We start from the raw sequence: 13,469 nt of genomic DNA, 5'->3' as shown, positions 1-13,469 counted from the left end.
TTTACAATAAATTATAAAAAAGCACGAACATTTCATGTTTTAAGGTTAAGGTCGTTCCTCTTTCTATTCTTCTCTTCACCTGACTGAACGATAAAATAATCAAATATTTCTAAATGCATCGATGTTTAAACCAACCCTTGTTGGAATTTTGTCCACCACCTGCAACCCACTGTGCAGCACAGGCTTAGAACAAAACGTGTTCGTCTCCCCCACCCCAGCAAGCGAAGGGCGCGCGATGCGGGCGTATAAAAACGAATTCTTTCTCACAGCTTCTCACCATTATTCGACCAGATCGTGGTACGGCCGGGTATCATCATCACCATCATCTTCCCCAAACCATCATCATTACCATTATTCACATGCGCTCACACGTACGCATCTAACATACAAACTCGTCTTTCCCACCTTAGTACGCTACGCTTTTAATCCCCCACCAAGCGCGCCAATAGGATTAGCGAAATTCATGCGCCGCGCCTCACACTGTCTCACGCGGGGGTCCGATCGTACAGTGAGCCGGGTGAGATAGAACGTTTTTGGGGGGCTGAGCAGTGCTCGGGCCCCGTAGCCGTTTGGAGACTTTTACTCCCCACGGCTCAGTAGCGTGCCGGACGCAAGCTTCTTAGGATCAACCCTGCTAGCGAGTTTTAGTAGCTTCAACGGGATCGCTCAGTACAATTCGAGCACTTTGTGCAGCAGTGCTGCCAGCTGTAACGGTGGTAAGTGGTGAGTAGCGCACTCTCCGAAACGGTCGATTTCAGAAACTACAACACGCATTGCATTTGGCCAGTGCACACATGGCAAACTCGATCGATCCCCACCGATGCAGCAATAGACACAGTTGGGGACACAGTTGGGGACACACACACTGGACGCCAGGCTGTGCATTGTGCAAGAAACCATCATCATCGTCAGCTTGATCTCCACACCCCAAATGTGTACGGTTGCTAATTTTTAGTGTCGTTTATTAAAGCTGTGCTGCAACCGAGCGGCAGAAACAAAACGAGTGGAAGTGTGAACGAAGGATTCCCCCCCATCTACGGGACATGGGACACCGAAGTGCGTGGTAATGAAAGTGCGTCGTTCAATTTACTGTCCCAAGTAGGTCGCAACGGTGTAGTGTGCAGTGAGTCCCCGGAACGTACCGACGTGATCGCTTAGTACAACCCGTGCCGACGCATCAAACCACATTCCGATGAAACAGTTGACAATCTACGCGTTCGATAATCGATTAAAGGAGCTGGCGGTTCGTCGTGAGTGAGAGTGAGAGTGTGTTTCTTGGGTGCATGTTTGAGAAACGAAACGCTTTTTTAAAAATGTGCCATAATCTTCCTAGTAACTCGTGTCGTTTGGTAGTGCTTCTGCTAACGATCTTCGTTGGCTGCTTCCCAACGACCGCACACGAGTTCACGATAGGACCGTGCCAATTCCAGTACCTAGAACCGTGCACCTCGAAAACGATCGCTTTCTACGTGTTCTCAAGTGAACACCCCAAGGATGGCCCCGTACTGCTCGATTCGATCGATCCGCACGTCCCGGAACACATCCGGCTCAATCACACCAACAAGCTGATCGTACACGGCTATGGCGGCAGTATCGATTTCAACGCGACCAAAATGATCCGCAAAGGTAATGGTCAAACAGTACCTCATTTCTCAAACCTCCCGATTACTGATGTTCCTTTCTGTTCGACACTTCACTACGACAGCGTACTTGCGCAAGCCAAACACGAACGTCTTCATCGTCGACTGGGGTAAGCTGTCCCGGCTGCCGTGCTACCCGACGGCCGCCTTCAACACCAAGCAGGCGGGCGAGTGTACCGCCACCTTTCTGATCGGTCTGCAGGCAAACCATCCGGAATTTAGCACCCGGGACCTGCACGCCATCGGCTTCAGTCTCGGTGCGCACGTGCTCAGCTTCACCAGCAACGCGCTGGAGAAATCGATCGGCGTCAAGTTCCGCCGTATCACGGGTAAGTTTTTCGGTAGCTCCAGAAGTTGGAAAGGGTGCGCTTTTCACGCACTGGAGTCTAAGCTCCCCCACCGTGCCGTGCCGGTGAGTAGTGGTTCGCATTGACCGAGTGACAGTTTGGCACAAATTCACTGCTGCTGCCGTTGCATTGGTGCAGTGGTCATTGCACTGCATGGCGGTGTACCGTAAAAATGCGTGGCCCCATGAACCATTCATGCTGGATGGCGAGAAAACCCGTTTCACCGTAAACTTCCGAATGTGTGCGAGAAGACTGATCGCATTCTATCAAGACGAAAGCGCGCGCGATCGCTATCCCGCCAGTGAGCGTGAGAGGGTAATACATTTCCAATAATATTACATGCGCTCACATCTTAAACCTGAGGTTGTGTTTGATACAGTTCACCTCTTTTTCCTTCTCTCTTTCTCGCCAAAGATGCATAACTCGTTTTTGGTTGACTAATTTCGTGCATAAAATAGAGGTTCAGGATATCTTTTTTTTGCAAACCATCTCAGACTGCAGAGTGCTTTCGCAAACGGTGCAAGCTGCTTCACGGTTGATTGGTCACCGGTGCTTAGGAAGCTTTTAGATCGTGCAGGCTGATACACGGCAACCAATTGACCTAGGCTGAGCTACTGGCGAGATCCTTTCAGTTAGATGAAACGCAATCAGTGAAACAATGAGCACTTCAATGAGCTGCGAGGAACTAACCGATACGATCGGGCGTTGAAAATGGTCAATTAAGCTGCAAATGAGGTGATCTTATTAACAACTCCAGGGAGAACATTGCAAGCTAATTTGAATTCAATAGCAATAGGAAACAAAGCTCAAAAACAGTCATTTTCCATTTGCTAAATGATGCAACTCCGTCCAGAAAGGCTTAATCATTTAGCAATAAATAAGGTTTTTTACCCATTTCGTATCCACTCACCTTGATCCGGTAAACAAACGAGACCCTAACGTGTTAACACCCTCCTTTATTTTTGACACCATTTCCCGCCCGATCGGAAACATGCAAATCTTCGAACGAAAGTGAGAACCGTGCCGTGTTTGCATATTTCTCAGCGCTCAGCGCTCAGCGAGCGCCGCCCCTTACGTTGATAGAAGAGGGTCACACATTAATTACAGCCCTACAAACATGGCTTCATGATCGAAGGAAAACCTGTTCCCCAGCTGGAGACCGTTTTGTGGGTAATGTTAATTGAGCATTGAACTGAGCACCAAATTGGTCGTCGATTGTTCCATCCTTCCATCGATTGTTGGTAAACAACTCACCAAAAAAAACCACAACGAAGAAATGACGAGTTTACTGATTATTGTATAACCTTCTGAAGCTTAAACAAGTTGTAGAGTTCATCCTTTCAGCTCAAATGATCTCGTGTATTTGATCTTGTATGCAATGCACATACAGTTTCCGTGCGGCTTCATCTCACACCGGACGGGTTAATGTCAATGTCAACCGAAGCTGTGTGGCGCTTGTTCTGTTTTTTTCCTACTCCTCCGTCCTCAAATAAAAAAGCCTCCAGCTGTTTGTGTCAAGTTCAAAGCTACAGCTCAGTTTGGATAGATAACGTACAAACGCACACAAAAAAAGAAAGCACCGACCTAATGACCCTCATTGTGCACAGTTCTTGTTTTTGTCTTGATGCTGTAATGTTGAATGTACATTCCTACTCAAACAGATCCACTTCCGCAACCATTGGGCAAGGTCATGTCCAGTACGAACACCTTGCACGTGCCCTAACAATCATCTTCCGTCCACTTTTGTAGGTCTCGATCCAGCGCTGCCATTCTTTGCCACCGCCCGGCCACACTGGAAGCTGGACCAGGGCGATGCCGACTTCGTGGACGTGATCCACACGAACGCGGGCGTGTACGGGAAGATCGAAACGTGCGGGCATGTCGATTTCTACATGAACGGTGGCCAAAATCAACCCGGCTGTGAAAACGATCAAAGTGAGTGAGTCTGCCAATCGTATTGGGAGTTCCGTGACTAATGTGTAACACACACACACCCCCTATTTCGACAGATCAACCCCTGTGCAGCCACATGATGTCGGCCGCCTACTTTGCGGAATCGATCAACAGCAAGCACGGCTTCTGGGCGACACGGTGCACCAGTTACTTTGCATACTTTTTCGGCTTCTGTAAGTATCGCGTGGAGCAACAGCAACAGCAGCAGCAGCAACAATCGTTGATTGCCGGTGAAGATAGCAGCAACAACAGCAGCAGCAGACAGGAAGAGACCGCGCAACCTGACGTGGCCCTGGGCGAAAACAACCAGGTGCCCGATAGCAATCGCATACTGATGGGCGAGTACTGTTCGAATACGTGAGTAGCGCATCAAACGAACCAAAACGCTGACAGCGAACCTGTACGCGAGAGTATGTCTGTTCGTCCGTCCGTTCGTCCATTTTGTCAGTGGGTCAGTGGCTTCCTGGGTTTCGCCGAAAAAATCAATATTTTAGGGACACTGTCGCCAATGACCTACTATTGGGCCTTAGCTATTTCCCGCTTATTACATCGTTTCGTTTAATGTTTCGTTTCTTTTCTCTTGTCCATCTCAAACAGCGTCGAGGGAGTCTACTTCGTGCCGACAAATCCAGTGCCACCGTTTGCAATGGGCTTCTGAGGAGTTGATGGCGATCAGCAGGCGGTTACTTCATTCTTGCGCTGTGCGAAGAGGCGTGCACGATCGCGTACACCGTCGTTTGTCGATTTGTGATGATCTTTGCCACAATACTGTCTGTTAGATCTACAGTGCGAACTTGCCAATGTGTTGCATTGCACATTAGGACTGGCGCAACGTTCAAACCGGAAAGAGTAAGCGTTAGAATTCATTCAGCTACCTTCACCGTAAAGCTGGTGCAATCTGTGTGGAAGATCTCAAAGGGAAACGCGGAAGATTTCACCTGCCGCCTGCTCTATGCTTACGCTCGATCGACAGCTTTAACACTCGCATAAACTCGCATCAACACAAAAAATGGTCATAAAACGCACGGAGGGCACCGCCGTGTACACGTTTGTCTCATTACCGCTGTGACGTTCAGCTGCAAGATCAACGCATGTGCCAAGAACTAAGCACCTAGGGGTGCAATCAAGCAGCCAGTAGTGGGACTGTGAATTAACTTAAAGACACAAAAAATGGAATGCTAAATCTAACGCATAACTACGTATTATTGGTGATTTATCGGGATCATCACGGGGACGAACTCGCGCATGACTTTGCCCCGTTTGGCTCATTTACGATTGCCACACACACACACACACACACACACACACTGGACGCAAACGCGAAACGGGGTGGTAATTTGTTCGGCGTGGAACCCAACTTTTGATCGCCTAGGTTAAGTACACCGTCGAAGCTAAGACGCAGTGGCACGACCTTCACGACCGATGCGAAAAGAATGTTCGCCCAGGATCGAAAGACTTACAAAAATACAGGTGGAATAAGCTAACTGCCATCGGGTGGGATGTGGGAATGATGTGACCATAATTACCTAAGTCGCTGTAATAGAAGATGATCTGTTATTCGGCGTACAGTGGTGAAACTGATCATTTAGACTTCAACTATATTAGTTTTGTAGTCATTTTTTTCGTTTGCTGCGTAGTACGTCACAATTCGTCAATTGACATCCCAAGCATATGTATGTTGGGATATGTTAAGTATTACTATTCAATAAACCAGCATAATGTAAGGTGATTTGTGTCTTTTTGCATTATTTCACAATTTTTGCAACAATGTTTAACGATTTCCAAATCTCGACACATTTTTTTAAACGATTTCAATTGATTATTTTATGTGCATGTGCTGCTGTCAGTCGTAATGCGCTACTTTTTGCGCTTATTTTACAGCTCAGTTTAACCGGTTTTGAGTGTGTTTGGCGCGCTTTTGCTGTGTGCCGATGGCAAGGGTGTCGAACCTGAATCATATTATTTATTTTATTTTTGTGTTGCTTTCAATTCTTTCTATCTTTTCCATTGTTCTGTCCATTGCTTTCTGTCTTTTGACGTCTTTTGCCTGTGATTTATTTTTTTTTTGTTTTTAACTTGTTACTTGTGATGTCCATTTAATAAAATTTTACTCCGTTTCATTTCTATATTACTTGTAAAAAATTCTCTTGATCATTATTTTATATGATGGTTTCGTTTAAAATTGATTGTAATTTTATGAGTTTAATTTTTTCACCTTTTTCTAATTCTTGAGCATATATGTGTGTTCCTTTATTTCTGTTTTTTTTATTTCATTTATTTGGAACTACAAAACTTTTTCATTAAAAAAAATGTTTTATCAAGTTCTATGTCTGTAATCTTGATGTTTTCTTGTTTTATGGACATTTCACTTTAAATTTGTTTTTTCTCGACTAGGATAAAAATCTGATTGACAGAATTGGATAAGATTAGCTCCTAATATCACATGTTTTTCATTCAATCGCTATCTCCTAGGTTTGCCATCCCTGGCCTAAACATCAACCCCACCAATCGCATATCACAAACACCATCACCACGAAACACACTCTCGCTGTGTACCGTGATAAACAAAACAAACCCCCGACAGCGCGACCGGAGCGGACCTACGGCAAGCGTAAACCGATTGAAGCCGGGGGTGTAGAAATTAGTGTCTAAACGAAACTCTTCCTAGCAGCTGGCACACGCGGTCTGTCTGGTGCTGGTAGATTCTAAGAAAAGTGCACCCGCACTAGGTTCGGTTTGCGTTTTTGCGACTACTGTTACCATAGAAACGCATTCGCTTACTATCACTTCCCTCTTTCACGCGTGGTTAAGGAAAAAAGGGGTAGCAGGGCAAAGAAAGAAGAACCCTCCAACTTTCCTCTTAGTAGACCGACGGACCCGCACTTTCACTCGACCCGGTGGTAGCTGTTGGTGATTCACTAACTCATATTACGGGCCAGTCAAAGGCGAACCGTCCAGACGGATCGATCAACATTTTCGGATGGTGTTTTTTTTGTTTTGTTCACCTCAGTCGTATCATCGCTCATTTGCCGTTTAGCGCGAGTGAAAATCGATATCGTACCATAGCCGGCAGCACCCGCGTAACACACTGCGAGAATCGCTAACGAGAACCAGTGAATCAGTGTCATAAAAGTGGTCAACCAAGCTTGATTGGTTGCCGTAGTCGATAGACGTACCACCACCTGTCGGTACTGTCGCGGGATTCCGCGAAAACACGCACCGCGCAAAGAGGCCGAAAGCAGGGAAACGCACTGTACGCGAAAACACTTTCGCGCGCTTCCAGCCGCACCGAACGCGTAAAGAATATTTAACGCACCCTTCCTGTGCACACAGCACAACGGTGAAACTTTCGGCCAGGCCCACCCACATTCGACCATTAGTGAGTTTTTTTTACCCCATTAGTTTGATCCGTGCAGTGGCAGTTTGCGGATGCGTTGCAGCTAATCTTGCCCGAGAGTGACAACTTGATAGTGAGTGTGTGCTCGTTTGTTAGAATGTATCTAACGGTGTATGTAACCATTTCCGGTACATGCTTTAATGTCCGATGAGCATAGTGAGCAGTAGTGAACAATTAAAGTGTGTGTGTGTGTTTGTGCGAATTTATGTATGATATAGTGTGGCGGTGATAAGCGTGTTCGTCGGTGTGGTTGTTTGTTGTTGCGCCAGAGTGCTTATCATAGCGCAGTGTGTAGTGTGACAAACGTCACGGCAATAGTTCGCTTCACACATCGGTGATGAGACGAGCATAATGGCTGGAAGAAGGAACTTCAGTTGCTCGAAAATGAGTTGGAACGTGCTAGTAGCGGTGGTGCTTACTGGTAGGGAAACTGTTCACATCATCAAAAATACCCTGACAATGACCAACCATTACGCGTACCGTTTTCAGGGCTATACAAACCCATTTGAAGTGTGGCCCTTATCGGGTTGTTTTATCATTTCAAGAGCTGATCGTTTATTTGCATTATCTAAAAAGCTGTTTAAAAAAAACGACTCTCTTATCTGTTGATTGCATTAGTAGAACCCGAATGGAACGATAAACATGCAACGATTGGAGTGTGGTCGTTGTTGATAATGCCGGATTTGTAAACAAATGTTACCTTTCGTATGTTTAAACAATAAAACAGTTTATTTTTATAACACAACTAGTTATGTTGGCGCAGGGCTGATTTAGTTACAGGGCTAGCAACACAATTTCAAGGTTTATTTGTTATCTCGTAGGTGTAAAGCAAGGTGAAACGGTTCCAAACCCATTCCAGTTTACGAACTAATGCCAAATACTTCTTTCATGCTTATCAAAACACTAGACCTCGGTCTCTTTAGTCTTAAATATTTGATTAGAATCAAACTGATCCACAACTCATACCAGTCATGTAACAGATCCCAAATCCTAACCAGTCTTCTAACTGATCCAAAATACATGGTCCTAGAACATAGCAGAATTCTGTATCGTTCCTGGAAACCCTGGTACTAAGCACGTACTCACACCGGTACTGGAACTGATAACAGTTCAAGGATGAAATCTGACCGGTCCTTGAACTGATTATGTATCCATCCCGCTCATGAGACCTATCCCGAATCCATACCGGTACTAAAATTAAACCTGAATCCATGTCTGGCTTGGAACTGATTCTGTACTCACACCGCTTCTGGAACTGATCACCAACCCATATCAATTCAGGAACTGATCACTAGGTCCTTGGATCTAAATCGTCGCTGAAATTGAACGTGAACTGATACGGTGGTTATTCCAATCTATTTTTTTCGTTACCTCTTACTAGAATTTGTAAAGCGAGGCGAGTTCTGTTAATCTTTTATAGTGTTTTCCTATAACTTCTTTTCATTTCTTGGTCAACCATTTCCAGCTTTATCATTTCTGCCCTCTTGCCGACCTGTTCCTGTTTCGGTGAAAAAAGGCCGCAGCAGCTTCACCATCGGTAACTGTGTCTGGGTCGTCGATCGGCCCTGCCCGGATAGTGATATTCGGTTTTATCTCTTCACCCGCTCGAATCCGGACGATCGACAGTACATCCACATTGACGAGACCTGGGAACAGTCCAATCTGAGCTCGTCGTACTTCAATCCCTCCCATCCGGTGAAGGTCATCATCCATGGGTACAATGCGGACATGTTCCTAACTCCTTTGATAAACATGAAAGGAGGTACACGATCAAGAAGCTCCTTCTCATAAAAAAACTTGAACTTAACATTATGATATATCCTCAACAGAGTACTTGTCCCGTGCGAACTACAACCTATTCTACGTCGATTGGAGTGATCTTGCGCACGGTCCATGCTACCCGTCCGCCGTCCACAATACACGCCACGTGGGCAAGTGCATCGGGCAGCTGGTGCAGCGTATTATCGATGCCGGCACGGACAACATACATCTGGTTGGGTTTTCTCTGGGTGCACAGGTGACCAACTACGTGTCGACAACGGTGCGACCGTTCCGGCTGAAGCGTATTACGGGGTTGGATCCAGCGATGCCCCTGTTCATTACGGCCGCACCGGACGATAAGCTAGATCCTACCGATGCCGAGTTTGTCGATGTGATCCACACGAACGCTTTGGTGCAGGGGAAGATCGAACGGTGTGGACATGTGGATTTTTACGTTAATGGAGGAATACTGCAACCTGGTTGTTGGGGCTCCGGACAAAGTGAGTTTAAAGATGTTCTCTTTTAAGTATTTAATATTAATCATCTTTTTTTACATCCTTTTTCTAGACCCAATGGCATGCAGTCATCATCGCGCACCAGATTATTATGCCGAATCGATCCGCAGCCTTACCGGCTTTTGGGGCTGGAGCTGCCAAAGCTACGTGTACTATCTGCTTGGCTTTTGCCCACAGAATAATGCGCAAGTCATCGCCGGGGAAGATTGTCCCACCGGTACCGAGGGCATGTTTATGATAACGACCAACCCTGCTTCTCCGTTTGCAATCGGTCGGTGGGCTGGTTTTAGCATTCCCCAGAAGAAAGATGCCATTCTGAACAAGCACGGGCTGAATCGGGACCCATTCATCAGCGATATCGATCAGTGGGGCAAGCTCGATAGTTCCTTCAACAATGTGGACCACTTTCCTACCCCTTACTCACAGGATCCAAACCACCAGGGCTCGCAGGGCGGAGAGGATGATGAGTGGCCATACTTTAACCATGTCGGAACAAGCGACCTGACCAAGGAACACATCAGGAAAATTCTAGAGCAAGACAAATCACGCTACAGTGGTGACGCGTTGCCAGCGGTAAAGAGCACCCTGGCCACGACGATCCTTCCAGCGGTGGCGCCCCCTAGCGACAACGACATTGACGATGCGTTCTACTTGCAAGATTTACGGCGCCGATTGCAGCAGAAGGAAGCGAGCGTTATGCAACGCTACACGATGCCAATGTTTAATGCACATTAGTGCAGTTTCGGTCGCCACTATGTCTGCACTGTGCACCCCAAAACCCCCCGCATCAATTATCGTACTCTCGTGTGTTGTACGTCGTTGTTTCCCGGGGCACAGGCGGAGCCACAAGTCATCTTTATCTAATTAATGAGTCTCGCACGCCCAGTTCACTGTAAAAAGTAGTGTAGAAAGTGAAGCTACAGTACAGTCAGGAACCGGTTCTTTCGGAGGGATGGGTGGATAAAAAAAAGAAACAGGAAATTAAGTGTCACACTCGCTTACCTTTGACGCATCGCACCCTGTCCCACCTCAGAAACTTTGATTCGTTCCGTTCTGTTCGTTAACCCATTGTCAGCTGCTTTTGCGAGGGGCCTAGTTGCTACCCACCCTCCCCCCGATAACTTCACTTTTCCTTGGCGTTGGATAGTGGCGTTCATGCGTGCAGTCAAAATGGCTATCCAATCAACCCGGTTAACCACATATTCTAATCAAACCTGCTTAGAACGGTTAGACGGTAGAGTAAATACAAAAAAAAAGAAAAAAAAAGATTCCACCCAATGTGGCAGGTCCGCAATCGGCTTATCTCGGTACAATGCTGGCACTAAAACGAAGCGTTTCGTTTGCTCCCCAACCCGGTTTCGGTGGTGACTCTTATAAATTGTCCTTCCTGGTTGGCGATCGCTTTAGTGTGTTTCGGGGACGGTTTTTGTGCAGGCAAGCAAGTCAGTTTTGCGGCTTTTAGCGTACGATCACCATGGTGATCTGGAGCAGCGTGACGATCGTTGCAGTACTTCTGCTCGCAGGAGGTTCGTAGCCGTTTGTTCGTAGTGTATGACAGTGCCATTTTAGAGTGTATGCCTGTTTTTTTGTTGTTATACTGTGAATGATTAGGAGATTGTGTAACATTGGATTTTAAATCTTAGTCTTAAGTGTATCGTGTGAAATGCACAGTTAGAGAAAGCACAAGTGTATGTAATTGTTTGATGGTGTGGAATAAGGCAACTCCGTTTTGAAGAGTTTGGTAAAGGCAAATACGAAGAGTGGACAATAAATAAAAGTGCATATCATAATAGTTACATTATAACACTTTCGTTTTCTACATTATCCCACTGTGCCTGTACTTCCCGCCTGGCCTTTGTGAATGTGATATTCCGAAAATACTCTAGAACCGATCCAGTACTCCGCGCGGCCTTCTCCACGCGGCCTTCCCAACGCGGCCTTCAGTGCGGCCAGTCAACAACCATGTTGTTGACACGGTTCAAACACCTCTCTAAATGATCCCAATTTTGCCGTGAATCGTACTGCAAACTCCGCTCTTTTTTCTCACTCTCAGCTGATAGCGCTAGCCCGCTCAATGTACAGATGATACAGTTTGTTAGCAGAAACGCTGCGCCACCAAACCTTGAAGCCCGGTGATCGTAGTGATTGTGATCTCCACCACTCACCATGAACTTTTGCGGAACCGGGTACAAACAGTGAGCGAGAGCAGTTGGGTGATGATGTATTTACCTTTTTTTTGGGTAGTTTTTGGAATACTTTAGATCTCCCTCCCACAGCTGAGGATGCCACCTAACTACCTCCTACCCCGTAGTGACGCTAATTAACGGTAATGTCCACACCACGGCTAATGGTTTCTTCCGATCGGATGGTTGGGAAGCGCAATTCATCGCGAGGGCAATTGGCCCGCGGACCGATCAGTTGATGTGCACAATTCGCACCGTACGGCAGCAATGTTCGACTACCTTATCCAGCTAATGTGCCAATATGTATTCCTTCGGGAACTGTTTGAATGTTAGTGTTGGTGTGGTTGTGTAGTACTGTACTGTTGAAAAGCATCAAGAGGTGTTTTCGGTTCTTCTTAGGCAGTGTTGATCAGAAGCCTGTGATCTCTTTCCTTTCCAGTGAACTGTGACATACAGCAGCTGAAAGCGGTCGATCCGAACTATGGCGTGACTTGGATGTTTATGCCAGACGATCAGGGCACACCGATTATTGTCGACTTGACGGAACCGAACGATACCAGCACGGACCAGCGAAGAAACAGTAGGATTCATGAGGATGTTACCTTTTACTACTATCGACAGTAAGATTACATGATTACTACTCATAATCACGAAATACTATTCATCATATTCTTCATTGCAGATCCACAATCAACTCCCCGAGCTCGTTTCGCTTCATCAATGATCCAGCGGCACCGTTGGCCCTGAACAAATCCTACGATCCAACGTTGCCCACAAAGTTTGTCATACACGGCTGGAAGAACTCGATCGTTAGCCCCGTGTCGCAGAACATCAAGAACAGCTATCTTCGGCGAGAGGATATGAATGTGATCGGTAATTTAAAGCCACTGCCAGAAGAACCTTCACGGCGATAATCAATTTTGTTCTCCTCTATCACCTTCAAACAGTGGTCGACTGGGGACCGCTAGCATCGGACACCCTGTACTTCCGGGCGGCATCATCAACGCGGGACGTCGGACGACACGTCGGTGGACTGATCGATCGTATGGTGGCGGAGCGTGGTACAAACCTGAACGATCTACACATCATTGGCCACAGTCTCGGTGCTCACACGTCCGGGTTTGCGGGTCAATCGATCCGTAGCGGCAAGGCTGCACGTGTTACCGGGCTAGATCCGGCACTGCCCGGCTTCACCGACCAACAGCCCGACAAGCTGCTCGACCCGAGCGACGCTCAGTTTGTGGACGTGATGCACACGTGTGCGGGCATGCTTGGGCACGATCGAAACCTGGGCCATGTGGACTTTTGGCCCAATGGTGGCCGTGTCAATCAGCCCGGTTGCGGCGGGATCGACGATTTTGTGGGAGCCTGCAGTCACGGACGTTCGTACGAGTTCTATGCCGAGTCGGTTACCCGTCCAGCCGCCTTCAAAGCCTATCCCTGTCGCAATGCGGAGGAGTACCGTGAGGCAAAGTGCCGGTCCAATTCGATTCCGATGGGTGATGCTACGCCTAACACGGCCCGGGGCAACCATTTCCTGGAAACGAACGCCAAACCAGAGTACGGCAAAGGGTTCTAGGGATTTTGCATCGCTTCTCGCCATTCCATGACGTTACATGTTTATCTGGCCCCTGTTTTTGTTTAGCGTTTAATCGAAGACTGAACTCCACTCG

The 13,469-nt window shown here is 47.0% G+C and overlaps 3 protein-coding genes across 5 annotated transcripts; all 3 read left to right on the top strand.

The window, feature by feature from the left end:
- The first annotated feature begins 273 nt into the window (after positions 1-273).
- LOC1280053 (phospholipase A1 VesT1.02) lies at positions 274-5,669 on the top strand. Of its 2 annotated transcripts, XM_061662893.1 has the most exons (6): positions 274-723; positions 971-1,626; positions 1,706-1,969; positions 3,737-3,922; positions 3,997-4,297; positions 4,538-5,669. In XM_061662893.1, the coding sequence occupies exons 2-6, from the start codon at positions 1,284-1,286 to the stop codon at positions 4,596-4,598; spliced, it is 1,155 nt and encodes a 384-aa protein (XP_061518877.1). In that variant the 5' UTR covers positions 274-723; positions 971-1,283; the 3' UTR covers positions 4,599-5,669. The 2 variants fall into 2 exon arrangements, with proteins under 2 accessions (XP_061518877.1, XP_061518876.1); XM_061662892.1 differs by having other exon boundaries at positions 274-1,626.
- An 810-nt stretch (positions 5,670-6,479) lies between these two features.
- Positions 6,480-11,417, top strand: LOC133394094 (lipase member H-B-like). The gene is made up of 4 exons (XM_061662878.1): positions 6,480-7,758; positions 8,803-9,099; positions 9,167-9,598; positions 9,666-11,417. Exons 1-4 carry the CDS (start codon positions 7,689-7,691, stop codon positions 10,346-10,348), a joined length of 1,482 nt encoding a protein of 493 aa, XP_061518862.1. The 5' UTR covers positions 6,480-7,688; the 3' UTR covers positions 10,349-11,417.
- Positions 11,048-13,440, top strand: LOC133394095 (lipase member H-like). 2 transcript variants are annotated; one of them, XM_061662881.1, is made up of 4 exons: positions 11,048-11,139; positions 12,236-12,416; positions 12,479-12,669; positions 12,744-13,440. In XM_061662881.1, the coding sequence occupies exons 1-4, from the start codon at positions 11,088-11,090 to the stop codon at positions 13,373-13,375; spliced, it is 1,056 nt and encodes a 351-aa protein (XP_061518865.1). In that variant the 5' UTR covers positions 11,048-11,087; the 3' UTR covers positions 13,376-13,440. The 2 variants fall into 2 exon arrangements, with proteins under 2 accessions (XP_061518865.1, XP_061518864.1); XM_061662880.1 differs by lacking the exon at positions 11,048-11,139 and adding an exon at positions 11,599-12,124.
- Positions 13,441-13,469: the final 29 nt, after the last annotated feature.

Source organism: Anopheles gambiae, chromosome 3, assembly GCF_943734735.2.
Source record: "Anopheles gambiae chromosome 3, idAnoGambNW_F1_1, whole genome shotgun sequence".
In the NCBI taxonomy this organism is placed as follows: Eukaryota; Metazoa; Arthropoda; class Insecta; order Diptera; family Culicidae; genus Anopheles; species Anopheles gambiae.
The sequence above is the reverse complement of the archived record's forward strand: the minus strand, read 5'-3'. Positions and strand labels throughout refer to the sequence as shown.

Excerpts from the sequence above, each read along its gene's own strand:
- LOC1280053 (XM_061662893.1), top strand. The coding sequence starts at position 1,284 with ATGTTTGAGAAACGAAACGCTTTTTTAAAAATGTGCCATAATCTTCCT. Across the intron at positions 1,627-1,705 it reads GACCAAAATGATCCGCAAAG|CGTACTTGCGCAAGCCAAAC; the intron begins GTAATGGTCAAA and ends TCACTACGACAG. Across the intron at positions 3,923-3,996 it reads CGGCTGTGAAAACGATCAAA|ATCAACCCCTGTGCAGCCAC; the intron begins GTGAGTGAGTCT and ends CTATTTCGACAG.
- LOC133394094 (XM_061662878.1), top strand. The coding sequence starts at position 7,689 with ATGGCTGGAAGAAGGAACTTCAGTTGCTCGAAAATGAGTTGGAACGTG. Across the intron at positions 9,100-9,166 it reads TTTGATAAACATGAAAGGAG|AGTACTTGTCCCGTGCGAAC; the intron begins GTACACGATCAA and ends TATCCTCAACAG. Across the intron at positions 9,599-9,665 it reads TTGTTGGGGCTCCGGACAAA|ACCCAATGGCATGCAGTCAT; the intron begins GTGAGTTTAAAG and ends TCCTTTTTCTAG.
- LOC133394095 (XM_061662880.1), top strand. The coding sequence starts at position 12,064 with ATGTTCGACTACCTTATCCAGCTAATGTGCCAATATGTATTCCTTCGG. Across the intron at positions 12,417-12,478 it reads ACCTTTTACTACTATCGACA|ATCCACAATCAACTCCCCGA; the intron begins GTAAGATTACAT and ends TCTTCATTGCAG. Across the intron at positions 12,670-12,743 it reads AGAGGATATGAATGTGATCG|TGGTCGACTGGGGACCGCTA; the intron begins GTAATTTAAAGC and ends ACCTTCAAACAG.